The sequence below is a fragment of the Hippocampus zosterae genome, chromosome 10 (assembly GCF_025434085.1).
Source record: "Hippocampus zosterae strain Florida chromosome 10, ASM2543408v3, whole genome shotgun sequence".
Classification (NCBI taxonomy): domain Eukaryota; kingdom Metazoa; phylum Chordata; class Actinopteri; order Syngnathiformes; family Syngnathidae; genus Hippocampus; species Hippocampus zosterae.
Genome location: NC_067460.1, coordinates 13,066,380 through 13,079,805, shown reverse-complemented (window position 1 = coordinate 13,079,805; position 13,426 = coordinate 13,066,380). Strand labels below are relative to the sequence as shown.

The window sequence follows — 13,426 nt, the reverse complement described above, 5'->3', positions numbered from 1 at the left end:
TCTATACATGGTCGTTTTTTTCAGCTACAATGCCTTACTATACATGGTTGCTTTTTTTCGGCTAAAAACGCCTTACTATATGTACATGGTTGCTTTTTGGGTCGAAAAACTTCTTTCTGTGCATCATCTTAACCTAAACATGAAGAACATAAACATAATTTATGTTTTTATACAATCACCAAATCATTTTAGTGCTCTCCTTCCTGCTATTTACTTTTTGCTCTTGATTTCTCATTTCTTTTAAGAGGAGCCAGATGAGGTGGCTTGGGCATCTGGTTAGAACATCTTCCTGGTGAAGTGTTTTCGGCACAGCGCACCAGGAGGAGGCCTTGTGGATGACTAATACACACTCGAGAGACTGTTGTATGATTTTTTTTCTCGACTACATTACTGCATTTTAATATTGATCTCAATACTTGGAGCGCCAAATACTGGTAGCTGGTGTAAGAAGTTTAAGAAGCCAGCTCACACGACCTTATCATCATTCAAGATTCCAGTCGGATGATATTCTTCTCTGTTCTCATTGGGAATTCCTGACTAAATGCTGCAAGCAAATATGCATGACCCTCAACTCTCTGTGATAACCGTCTGTTTACCGCCACGATAAACTCACAGTAAATTGTGTGGGCCGCTTGTTAGGGGAAAACAACAACAAAAATGTCCATTTGGCCTTCAGAGATTCGAGGAGAGGTGCAGTCATGTACACTGGAAAATAAACAAGTGGAAAAAGAAAGTTGGTTCACTAGCAGAGAAACCATTACAATGCATTTAGGTCTGCAGTCAATGGCAGCTCACACCGCGTCCGTGCGATGATGCTCCTGCAAGGGATAAGCCCCGAGGATATGACAACTCCATCACAGTGACATTTGCAGTGACCTTCCCGTTGCTCCTCAACCAAAACCTCGCTGACATTCACACGTCCATCGATTGTACCGCCGCAGCAAGAGGCTGCCACTGCAACTTAGCTTCATTGAGCTTATCGACATTTGGTAAACATTTGCATGTGGGGTGTAAAACATGTTCAAAAGTGGTTGTGGAGTTTCGTCTCTTGAAACCATTTGAAGCCCCACGAGTGGCTGACCTGTGTGCGCGTGTGTAGGTTTTGGGGTGCCTATTTTAACTGACCTATCTTTTGTGGTCTGTGGCGTGTGACAGTTTAGTTTTATGGAAGTATCACGAGGTAAGTTTTTGGTACCAAGCATGTGCTTTTCTGCACAAATAATGGTGTTGCTCCACAAAACAGGTTGTGTAAGTATTGATGGAAATACAGTACAGTACATGAATACTGACTAATGTCTGAAAATCAGCTTGGCTCTACAGTAATGTAACAGTTTGAAATTATTTGAACATCCAGTAATAAACACTATTTCAGCTTTCCACTTCACAACTGTTTTTGTTGTTGTGGCACACCACAAATCCTGACTGTGTATGTGCGTGTGTGTGTGTGCAACTCTCTGTTTTCGTACTTATTTCGATGTTAAATACATATATTTTTTTTATTTAACAGACACTCAGTTTATGTAACACTTTTGATTATTTTGTGCCACACCCGTTTTAATAGGAAACACTTGACAGAAATATAGTGCTAGTAAAAATTTTACTGTGCAAACGACTCTTTTTTGTTTGTTGGTTTATTCTTACTGAAAAATGTGATTTTTGGAAATGTATCAAATTCTACGAGGATATTTTTTTAATGGATTTATAACAGAATGCACTTACATGTTCGTCCTCTTACTAGAATTTTTTTTGAAAATGTTTTTTTTTATGTACACAATATAACATTTACATACAAGTGTCAATTCACATACAAAGCTTGTTCTACGGCATGAAAGTAAACAATAGACATAAAAATAGTCTTTTAAAAATTGCATTTTCCAGCACAACAATCAGTGATGAATTTTCCACATAATATGAAACCACAATTTGCAAAGTCATGAACAACTACAATTTATTAACAGTAGTATATTTTGTATTTTTTACAGTCATGAAAAATATTTTAATCAAGAAAACTAAACATAATTTACATTTTTATGCAATCATGAAAAAAAAGATCACCATATAATTCTAGTGCTCTCCTCCCTGCTATTTACTTTTCGCGCTTGAGTCTTCATTTCTTTTAAGAGGACCCAGATGAGGTGGCTCGGGAATCTGGTTAGGACATCTTCCTGGTGAAGTGTTATGGGTACAGCCCACCAGGAGGAGGCCCTGAGGATGAAAAAAAAACCACGAGAGACTGTAGTATAAAGCCCAGCTGGTTGATGGAACACCTTGGGACCACCTCCTCACTCTCCCAACCTCTTGAAAGAGCCGGGCGAAGAGGCTGCAGAGAGGAAATTCTGGGTTTCCTAGCTTAAGCTATTGCCTCCGCCACCCAACCCTGAAAAAGGAGAATAATGGGATTGCAGGGATACTCATTCGATTGCAGGGATACTCATTCTTAACCAAGGTTATGGGAAGTGTAATTGTGTGTGTGTGTGTGTGTGTGTGTGTGTGTGTGTGTGTGTGTGTGTGTGTGTGTGTGTGTGTGTGTGTGTGTGTGTGTTGGGGTTATATTATGAACCAGGAGCTTGGCTGAATGACAGCTGATGCATTGCTCCATCAGCAGGTCAAGACACCGGATTTCTGATCATCCATCACGCTCTCTCTCCATTTCATGTGATGTATGTACAAGTCATAAAATAATGGCATCGGGGATGTGGCGCATTGCAAAGAGAGGGTAACGGAGACAAAGCACATGGAGAAAAGAACAAGCATTAACTGACCGAATGCACGTGCGCAAAGCTCACGCACTGATGTTCAAGCCAGCTGAGCTCAGCGGGCGTCTGGAATGTGGACTCTCGTGGGAAAGAGAACCTGGAAGAAGATAGGATGGGAAACGGGGAGCAGATCCATAGAATCCAGTCAGCTCGGTGTAGTGCTGGTGTTGTTGGAGCGGAGAGTAAGCGTGCAAATCAGAATTGATGCAATGACAGTAAATGGAAATTCCACCAGACAAACACATAAGGGGAGCAATGCACAATGCACAAGTTATGAATAACATTACAACAAATTGGAGTAAAACAACAAACGTCTAAGTTGATTTCCCTAAAGAAAGAGGAGGATGCTCCAGCCGTGTAAGGTCAGCAGCATCGGACTGTGACTTTGGATCCCGCCAACGGTAATTAAAATGACTCAAGCGGGAAAGTGGGCTCGGTGATGCTGATTGGGGTGTCAATGGAGCCAGTGCAGCGAGAATGTCAAAAAATATAGGACGGAACCCGCAGGTATTGGAACATGCCCTGCTTTACACTATAGGCCCACAACGGGTGCCTTCTTGTTATTATTATAATGACGCTGAGAAGGTTGCTGGGTGTACTGGTGAGCGTGCTCTTTGGTATTACTCAGTGCGGACACGATTTGCATTTCTATTTTCTTCATGTTCTCGACAAGCCAGGTTTGTAAGTAAACAAACAACTGTAGCTCAGTGTGTGTGGATGTGTGGCTCTGTAGCTTGTGTGAACATTTGGGTTGACTTGACGTGGCCAAACACAGAATAATTCTGGCCCGTTGAATTCCATCAGAGCAAAAACAATGACGAAAGGCGGCCACAGGATGCCCTTAGATTGCTAACTGGCCAATCAGAGGAAAGCTGTTTAACGTCATAAATGAAGACGAACATTGAATAGTTCTTGTGTGCTAATGAGAAAACGGACCGTTGAAAATCACAGTTATTTTTGACCAACGTCTGTAAAAGGAGCTCCATGCTTATTTAAACCCCAAATTATCTCTCAAACCCAATAAAAGGCTTTCAAGATTACAAAATCATTTTTTTAATGATTGAAGGCAACCGTTACATCATTACTATAACTCCAAAATTAAAACATGACTTTATTAAAACGTGCAAACTCCCGCAGCGCCTGCTCTGTGTTTTAAACCAAATGGTCACAGTCCCATCCTGTGTGATATATTAAAAAGGCATTTTTTTTTTATTTCATGTTTTACTTTACAAATTTACAATGTTGCTGTTTTTTTTTTTTACACAACATAGAAATTTTCCAAGCAATTTTTTGAAACCGGACAATTGTCATCACATACTCTTTACAAAACAGCAAATACGACCCTGTACAAATAACTATTTATATAGCACTTGTCCTGACCACATTGACTTAGGCCGAAAGTGGTCGCCAGGCAATCACAAGGAACGCATTGACTAAAATGAAAAATATATTTCAACGGTCACAATCCAGTATTTTAAATGAGCACACGTCAAACAATAGCCTCCCAAAAAAGCGAATGTGTGAATTTGAAGTGCTATTTTTCGCCAAAATTCCAACAATATTTGTACAATCTTTGTGACCATAGTGAGTGTAATGGAATCTTCCACTGACGAGACTTGATAAAGCGTAATGTTTGTTTAATTGAATCTATTCGACACTCACATGAAACTCCGACCCAAATGTCTCGAACCGACGCATCGCTCAGTTTAATTTAGGCGACATCATTTAGATTGATAACACGGCCTCGTACTCAGGGAGTCCACTTAGCGACATTAGCGGTGGTTTTCCAAACGAGAAGCTTTAAGTGGCTTTTCTGGAAATGTCAAGAGACTAGAAATATGTATGAGCAAGGGCAAGAGAGCTCCGCTCACCTTGCCAAGTCATTGCATTCAAATCAATCTTAGCGGCCCATGAGCCAAAGAGCAGTTGGTAGAAACGTTTTTTTAAATGCGCTCTCTGACACTGAGCCCTATTTTCATGCAGTCTAACTGTGCGCATTGGTGGGGTTTCCTTGCTTTTAGATATTTTCTTAAATGAGCACATTCAGAAAGGGACGTTTGCGCCATTGAGGGAGTGACCACAGCCGACTTGCATCCAGGCCAAAGAAAGCGGCTCGACTCATTCCCTTTAAATTCAGCACAGGAGAGGTGTACTGGAGTCTCTGCAAAAGATGGAAAGTACGTTCTCAAAGTACGTTCTTAATTCACCGTAAGCAGACATCCACTTGCGGACCGTATAAAGTTGATTAGGGCTATCACAGACACTTGAACACTGCCTTCCACTCTGAATAGCATAATTGGGCTGCAACCCAGGGGGGCGGTGTTTTAACCCCAAAAATACAAATAATAATAATAATGCCTTCAATTAATTTATTTGGACAATGACTCAGAGGATTGCATGCACACTGTTCTCATATACATGAATGAACTACGATGAAATCCACCATCCATATCAGCGGGCACAGAATCTGTCTGCCTGCACGTCAATTAAATTGACCACCTGTGCCAGACTTAGACCTGCTATTGCATTGTCTAAAGTCTAGTCTACTTTCTGTCACTAAATTGTCAGGTGCAATGGGGGCATGTAATGGTGAATGCCCTCGGTCCGCCAGAATGCCCAGAAACGTACAACGTGGTCTGGCAAATTCCCAAACACGGTAAATTCGACTTGCCTTGACACAAAAATGAAGATTCAGCCATTTTTACATCGAGTGTATGTGCTCCTTTGTACGAAAATAGAGCCCATTGTATCTTGGAACACTAATATGGAGACAAAACTCCTGTATCTCGCCTCATTTTCTCTTTGATTGGTCGTCATCATTTTAGAGATCCGATAGAGCCTGACCGAATTTTTGACAACGACGCCAATTACGATATTTTGGAAAAATAAGATTTCAAAAACAGATCAACCAATCAATTAAAATATGTAGAATGAATCAAAAAATGTAGTTTTGGGTCCCTTAATGCTTGCAGCAGTCAACAATATGATTTACAGGCAGCGTATTGAATGTTTTAAAAAAATGCGTCCTTGAGTATTTGTTTAGCTTTGCAACAGAGAAAGATTAGCAAAAATGGGGTGATTTGAGGGAGTGGGGGTTGAATGATTTTATTTTATTTTATTGGGGGTGGCGGGGGGGGGGGGGTAGAGAAGACAATGAATTTGTGCCAATATTAAAAGGGCTAATATCAGCCGGGCCGATTAATCGGTCCGGACCTAGTTTCTAGATAGACATTTCAGGAATTAATGAAATTATTGCTGCGGTCTCTGGCTCTCCTTTGAGATGTTTGGATTCACAATGTTATTAACTTAACCTTTCGGCTCGCATCCTTGCCTGCTGCCAAGCACCATTTGTTCTCCCTTGCATTGTGCTGTCTAGTCCTGCAGGAGACACACAAGTGACAGTCCTGATGAGTTTGTTGCTTTTATTTATAGTCCCCTGCCCCGCTTGGCCTTTCCTAATGACTGCAGAGGATTCTTTTAGACAAGAGAATGATTATAAAGCCACACCACCTATCACCGCATGCATACAAAACATTGGGTGGGTACCCGCACAATCTGATGAGAACAATCACTAAAGACGTCCCACAAATACTGCCTGGACAAAGATGCTAAGTCCTCATTTGAAATAGATGTTCTCGAAAAAAATAAAAGTTATGTCATTTAAATTGTTCATTCGTTTAAAATAATGTGATTGAAATGAATATTTATAAAATGACTGGTTCAATCAAAATGGAGCATCATTTCGTTGTCTTTTCCCCCTTGTTGCGTTTTCCCCTCTGTTCTTTTCTACAGTCATTTAGATATAGAAATGATTCAATTAAAAAGGAAATTAATCATTAAAATTGAGCAATTAACATACTTGTCGAATGCCGTTTCAAATTCCAAATGTACTCCCATTTAATGAAAACTCACCATTATCTTCCGTAATCCGTGTTCCGTATTACCTCAGAGTTACTTTTTAAAAATAAAAATGTATTTAAATTCAAGTAGGGGAAATTAAATAAATGTCATTTAGTGTTTTTCTTTTTTTTCTCTCACTTTTGGTTCTGTGTGTGTGTTTCTGTGTGTGTGGGGGGTTTGTGTGAGTTTTACTTGTGTGTGCACGTTTTTTTGGTCATGAGTGTTTTTTGTGTGTGTTGTCCATGTGTGGTTTATACATTTGCGGTGACGCATGCTCATTTTTGCCCACAGGCACAATTTGACACAGCTCTTCTTTTTGGATGTCATAAGATGCCACAGCAGCTGTGCTGTATCCAACAACGCAATGTACTGTACCTCGATATCTTCCAAATCACGAATAACCTTTTTCAAATGTCTGTTTCCAGACCCCAAAAAGCACCGCAACACACATTGTAGGGCCCTTAAAATAATTTGTATGTAGTCGAGATCTGGGTTATAATTGTTATGAGGGATTCATCCAATAATCTCTTACGTATTTCACGGGTTAAAGTTTAGTAACAGGAGGAGGAGGTGGAGAAGGCGGTACGGGAAGCCTGTGCGTGGTTTTTGTGGCTCTTCTGCCCCTCCCTCCTTCCCCCTCTCACTTGCTCTCACTTGCTCTCTCTCTCTCTCTCTCTCTCGCCCCCCCCCCCACCCCTCCCCTCGCTCATTCATGCCAGCGCCTGCAGCTGTCTCTTTCTTTCTCTCTATTGCTCTGTCCCTCCACCAGCGCAGTTTTGTCGCTGGCCACCTTCAACTTCCCCCTTACTCACCCCCCCCCCCTCCACCCCTCCCACAAGTAACTGACTTTCACACACACGCAACGCACACACTGCCTCGGTGCGTCAGTCCATGCAAGGTCGCAAGTGCGCAACTTTTCCAAGCGCCTCAGCAGACCGACCAGGGACACCTGACTTAGTCTCGCTCTTTTTTATTCTCTCCCGAGTGGGAAAAGGAATGTGGGCTACAAGTGGACCCGAGTGGTGAGTACACTACACGTGTGTGTGCGCGCGCGTGCGTGTGTCTGTGAGCACGTGTGTGTGGGTGTGTTTGTGCATGTTCCGCAAGTGACGTTTGTGTGCAACACTTCTGCATGTGAATGGGAATACATGCATGTAGCTAACTGTTGCAATGCAATCCATAGTCAGTCATACTCAGCAAAACAAACTAGATAGATAGATAGATAGATAGATAGATAGATAGATAGATAGATAGATAGATAGATAGATAGATAGATAGATAGATAGATAGATAGATAGATAGATAGATAGATAGATAGATAGATAGATAGATAGATAGATAGATAGATAGATAGATAGATAGATAGATAGATAGATAGATAAAATGGTCCACCTCACAGTGCAGACGATGTGGATTTAATCGATTCCAGCCCTGGCCTTCCAGTGTAATGTTTGCATGTTCTCCCTGTGCCTGCGTGGTTTCATCCCGCATTCCAAAAACACGCACCGTAGGTTAATTGTTGACTCTAAATTTGCCATCGGTGCGATTGTGAGTGCAAATGGTTTGTCTGTCTATGTGTGCCCTGCAATCGGCTGGAAACGAGTTGGGATAAGAATTAAATAAAATAATATTTGGATCCGACGAGCACCCGACCATCACAAAAAAAATGACCGTCGGCCACTCACCCCCACACATTGAGCAATTTAACATAAGGAGTTTATTTTGTAATGTGAACTGTTCGAACCCGTAATGCATTCTGAGGCTCCTCAAATAAAATGTTTTACCGCAGCATTTTTTTAAATGCATAACGAGATGGACTGTCAGTCAGAGCACACGTAGGTTGCTACAGAAAGAGGATAAGGGTTTGAATAAAGATGGGAAAATGGGGGATGCACTGAAAGGCGGGGCCCATTCCCATTTATTTAAATATGTTATGGTACCTATCCCGCTTGCGTATATTTTTGTGTTACTATTTCATCCAAATATACAGATGAAATTCTAAGTGTGGTTAAGTGGATATGTCTCGCTCGGTTATAAATTGAAAGTCTCCGTGCATTTTGATCGGCTCTAATTTACGATATTACCGCAGCGCGCAACTGCGATTCAAATTTGGAATTGCCGCAAAACCAGAGGTCGACAGTCAGCCACTGGTGAAACCCTGAAGCAGAATCCCACACAGTGCCTGAGGATCTAGTGAAGTTCCGCCGCATCGCTCAGTGTGCAGAGGTCCTTTGGAAAATAAAGTCGATTTAGTGATGAACACCACCATCTCACGGCAAAAAAAAAAGTCATGGTTCAGATCTATGCTCGACCCTTTTGGTGTCAAAATGGTATACATCTTAGTAATTCAGTCATTTAAATTCAGGATTAACAAAACAAGTTAGTATCAGGTGTGAATGTTAGTGATAGGTGTGGCTCAACACGTATTTGGCAAAATCAGATAAAAGCAGGCACTGATTTTGACCATACGGATAACAAAGCACTGCTATTCGGTAATCGGTGAGAAAATCTTCCGGTTAACAACTCCGCATACACTTGATGAAGAAGTGACGAGACTGAACGGACTTCTTTTAGCTTATCGTGTTATATACTATAAATATCGTATTTGCTGCAGCAATCAGGTTTTTTTTGTTGGGGGAGGGAATAAAATACACCTCCTTGATGAGTAACATTTATAAGGCAGGCAATTGTTCTCCTCATTGTTGTTGTTTGGCAGCATGTCTCGTACATTGACTGACTTGTTCAACGTGATGTGGTTTTCACAGTCCCCCATGGTATTATTTAGACGTGGAAAACTGTTCTCAAACCAAATAGAGCTCATCTGTGGCTCCACCTTCCCTTTCGACAAGGGTTGAAAATGTTAACTCATTCAGTACCAGCCAATTCCGGACCAAGTCTGAAAAGACGTTTAAAAACGTCTTTGGGAGTGAATGAGTTCATCAATGAATCCATTTCACTTACGATCGATTGCATGGAATTGATCAATCGTGCTTTGAAGCAATGTAGGGTGAAAAATAAAATTGTGCGCTACTTGGCTGCAACCAGCAGAGGCGCTGTTTATTTTGTCTCCATGATTTTGTGCTCTAAAGAAGCATAACGTGACATCGGCTGTGGGAAGTTCAGCTGGATCCAAGAAAACTGGCATAGCGTACGGGGTTCAGAATACTCACGTCCCAAAATATCTCAAAACAAAACAAAATCATTGAGGCAATAATCACGAAGAACGTAAAAGCTTGTCTGTTTCTAAACGTCCCTTGGGATTGAGTCTATGGTAGAGGTCACCAGCTCCGGTCCTCCAGGCCTCTATTCTGCATGTTTTAGCTCATCAGAAAGTTCTTCGGAAGCTCGATGACGTTTCTGATCATTTGGATCGGGCGTGTTCGGAGAAGGAGAAGGAGGAGACACCGATTAACATGCAGGATGGGGGCCTCAAGGACCGGAATTGATGACCCCCGGTCTCCCACAACCCAGAACAGGATAAGCGGCATAGAGTATGAATGGAAATGAATGAAGTGATTTTATCCCCCATCAAGGAAATACAGTCCAACGTCCCTTCTTCTCACCAGCAACACAATTTGTCTCTAAAATGTCTGCTTCTTGTAATATTTCCGATCATTTTCTCCAGTCAAAGGTCAAGCCCCAGCCCCTGACGGACACCATGACCTCTGACCTCAACCTGAGCTCCCTGCTGAACGTGAGCGATCTGCACAACCACTCGCGAGGATGCTCGCTCACCAAGACGGGCTTCCAGTTCTACTACCTGCCCACCGTCTACATCATGGTGTTCATCACGGGCCTGGTGGGCAACAGCCTGGCCATCTGGATGTTCGTGTGCCACATGCGGCCGTGGAGCAGCATCTCCGTCTACATGTTCAACCTGGCGCTGGCCGACTTCTGCTACGTGCTCTCGCTGCCCTTCCTCATCTTCTACTACTTCAACAAGACTGACTGGATCTTCGGCGACGTGCTGTGCCGGCTGCAGCGCTTTATCTTCCACGTCAACCTGTACGGCAGCATCCTGTTCCTCACCTGCATCAGCGTGCACCGCTACACGGGCTTGGTGCACCCGCTCAAGTCCCTGGGCCGGCTCAAGAAGAAAAACGCCGTCATCACCAGTGCGCTGGTGTGGGGCGTGGTGGTCCTCGCCATCTCGCCCATTCTCTACTACTCGCGGACGGGCTCCAAGCGCAACGCCACCACCTGCTACGACACCACCACGGAGGATGAGCTGCCCGGTTACTTCATCTACAGCATGACGTTGACCGTCTTTGGCTTCTGCATCCCGTTCATCATCATCTTCTGTTGCTACGGCATGATCGTCAAAGCCTTGATCCGCAACGACATGAACAACGCGCACCTGCGGCAGAAATCCATCCACCTGGTTATCATCGTCCTGGCCGTCTTCGCCGTCTCCTACATGCCTTTCCACGTCATGAAGAACCTGAACATGCGGGCCCGGCTGTACTTCCAGAGCCCGGCTATGTGCGACTTTAACAACCGCGTCTACGCCACCTACCAGGTGACGCGCGGCCTGGCGAGCCTCAACAGCTGCGTGGACCCCATCCTGTACTTCCTGGCCGGCGATACGTTCAGGAGGAAGCTGTCACGGGCCACCAAGAAACCCTCCAGGAAAGGCGACGACACGCTGCACTCCAAGAGCGAGGAGAAGGCGCTCAACAGTCTGGCGGAGTACCCGGAGAACGGAGAGCAGCGGATGTGAGGCTACCATGTCGGATAACGGGACGCACAACGCGCACCCGGTGAACGTTTTTATCCTGTGACGACTGTCGTTGTGGATGCCCTCTCGTGCCGTGTTGTTGCACACCTGCGCAGTCTGATCTTACGTACACTGGCCACAATATTAGGCACACCTCAAAGCAAAATGTGCCTTGAGAGAGATGACAATGCTCCAGTTTGATGTGTTCCGTGATGCTGGTTGACATTCATTCACAATTGTGTCGTATGTAAGATAAGATAAGAAAATCTTTGTTTGTCTCACAATGGAGACATTTGCAATTTACAGCAGCAAAATTTGGAGGGAAGAAAGTAGAAAAACATGCACGCACAAACTACATTTAAAAAATGAATTGTACACAGTACCGAATGCAATATAAAATATAAGATATAAGGATACATGCAACTGCATATATGCTACATAAGGTGGCTGTGCTATTTAAAATGGGTGAGTGGGGGTGAGTCCAGGTTTTCAGGTGCATCTATTCAGTAGCCTGACAGCAGTCGGCGGGAATGAGTGGCTCTGCTGTACATATATCCATATACATACACACACATATATCCATATACATACACACACACATATATATATATATATATATATATATATATATATATTTCGTCGGATTTGCCATATTTCGGTTTTGTTTACAACACCTTTATAATGCCTCATTAAAAGAAGCAGATTATTCCCACAAAATAGTGAAAAGGCCTTTGTTACAGTGAACCGTGGGAAGCCAACTGCAGCCACAACCTTGCTTTGGAAGAAAATGTACAGCTTGGGTTTCCCCGCTTAGCAATGCTATTTAGCAACTCGGTACGTTGTTGTACTTCCGGAGGGCACGGGGCGGTCCTGACACAGATGATCGTAAACGGCTTTGGGGAGCGACGCATACTGAACTGGAGTAGGCAGGTTTCATTTGCTGACTGAATATTTTCTTCATACTGTGTACACATATTTTTATCAACATGTTAATGCTTAATTACATGTTCATGTTTCTACATCTATAAATATTGATCCTGTATTCTACATCGTAGTTAGCGGCCATTTCAACGGTTACAGCAAATTACCCGAATAAAGGAGAGATTAGTTATGTCCCTGGAGGTACGTTGTAATGAGGTTCAATTACTGTATCCTGGTATGTTAACTAGTTGCCGGAGCACTACAAACAGGAATGAGTGTCAATCAAGAGCATTACCATCCGGAACCGAGGCAGCTTTTCTGTGACATCTCTTGAGCTTGTCCCGTTGTGCCTAATATTGTGGCCTTTCCCTCATCCCCGTCAGGACTGGCTGTAGTAAATTTGGGGAAACTTTATCGTACTTACTGGACACCAAATTAGGTACACCTAATGCCTGTCAATCCAGGAGTTGCACTTTGTCATTCCGAGATATCGGTGCATTTATGATATAGCGCGTGTATTGGATCTCCTCAGATTGTGTTCCTGATGAAGTGTCCAGTGAATACACTCACTGACAGGGAGTTTGAAATGCACTTACCAGGCAGGGAGGGGGGGCTTGGGTCTTCTCCTCCTCCCTGCGGTGGACCGCTTTGGCAGCTTGACAGCTTTGAGGTTGAAACAGCTGTGTGGTCACCATCTTTGTTCACCTCCACAGACAACAACGACAACAGAACAAGAAGTTAAATGCCAACAGTATTGTGTGTGTGTGTGTGTGTATTGGACACCGTATTTAATGTTCTCACTGTTTGGATGTTGTGTCATGTGTGGGCGTTCAGTCTCGAAGCAAATACTGTCACTTAAACTGGACTAACAGTTGATTGCAACATGGAAAATAAACATGTTTTAAAAGAGAGCCACTTGGAGATATCTCGACACTGCACTGGCCATCAACCCCTAATTGGAACATGGCTCAATATTTGGTTGTATTCCATCCAAAAGGTTGATGGGCTTCTTGCCCCTTTCATATTGCACATAACCACTTTGTATGATGCTTTTCCATTTGTCGTACCGTATTTTCAGCACCAGAAGGCGCACCGAAAAGCCTTCCATTTTCTTAAAAGCTCACAGCGCGCC

At 43.1% G+C, this 13,426-nt stretch overlaps 1 protein-coding gene and 2 long non-coding RNA genes across 3 annotated transcripts in view; 2 read left to right on the top strand and 1 right to left on the bottom strand.

Moving 5' to 3' along the window:
* Positions 1 to 13,426, top strand: part of LOC127609061 (uncharacterized) — a 57,704-nt gene that overhangs the window by 15,877 nt on the left and 28,401 nt on the right. The gene's annotated exons all lie outside the window — the stretch shown is intronic.
* Positions 2,457 to 11,301, bottom strand: LOC127609062 (uncharacterized). The gene is made up of 2 exons (XR_007964464.1): positions 11,173 to 11,301; positions 2,457 to 2,853 (listed from the first exon to the last, which is right to left on the bottom strand). It is a non-coding gene; the product is annotated as an uncharacterized LOC127609062 (long non-coding RNA).
* On the top strand, positions 7,094 to 11,933 carry p2ry1 (purinergic receptor P2Y1). The gene is made up of 2 exons (XM_052078682.1): positions 7,094 to 7,678; positions 10,282 to 11,933. The coding sequence occupies exon 2, from the start codon at positions 10,315 to 10,317 to the stop codon at positions 11,374 to 11,376; it is 1,062 nt and encodes a 353-aa protein (XP_051934642.1). The 5' UTR covers positions 7,094 to 7,678; positions 10,282 to 10,314; the 3' UTR covers positions 11,377 to 11,933.

What these genes read in the sequence shown, in the direction of transcription:
- p2ry1 (XM_052078682.1), top strand. Translation starts at nt 10,315, where the DNA reads ATGACCTCTGACCTCAACCTGAGCTCCCTGCTGAACGTGAGCGATCTG.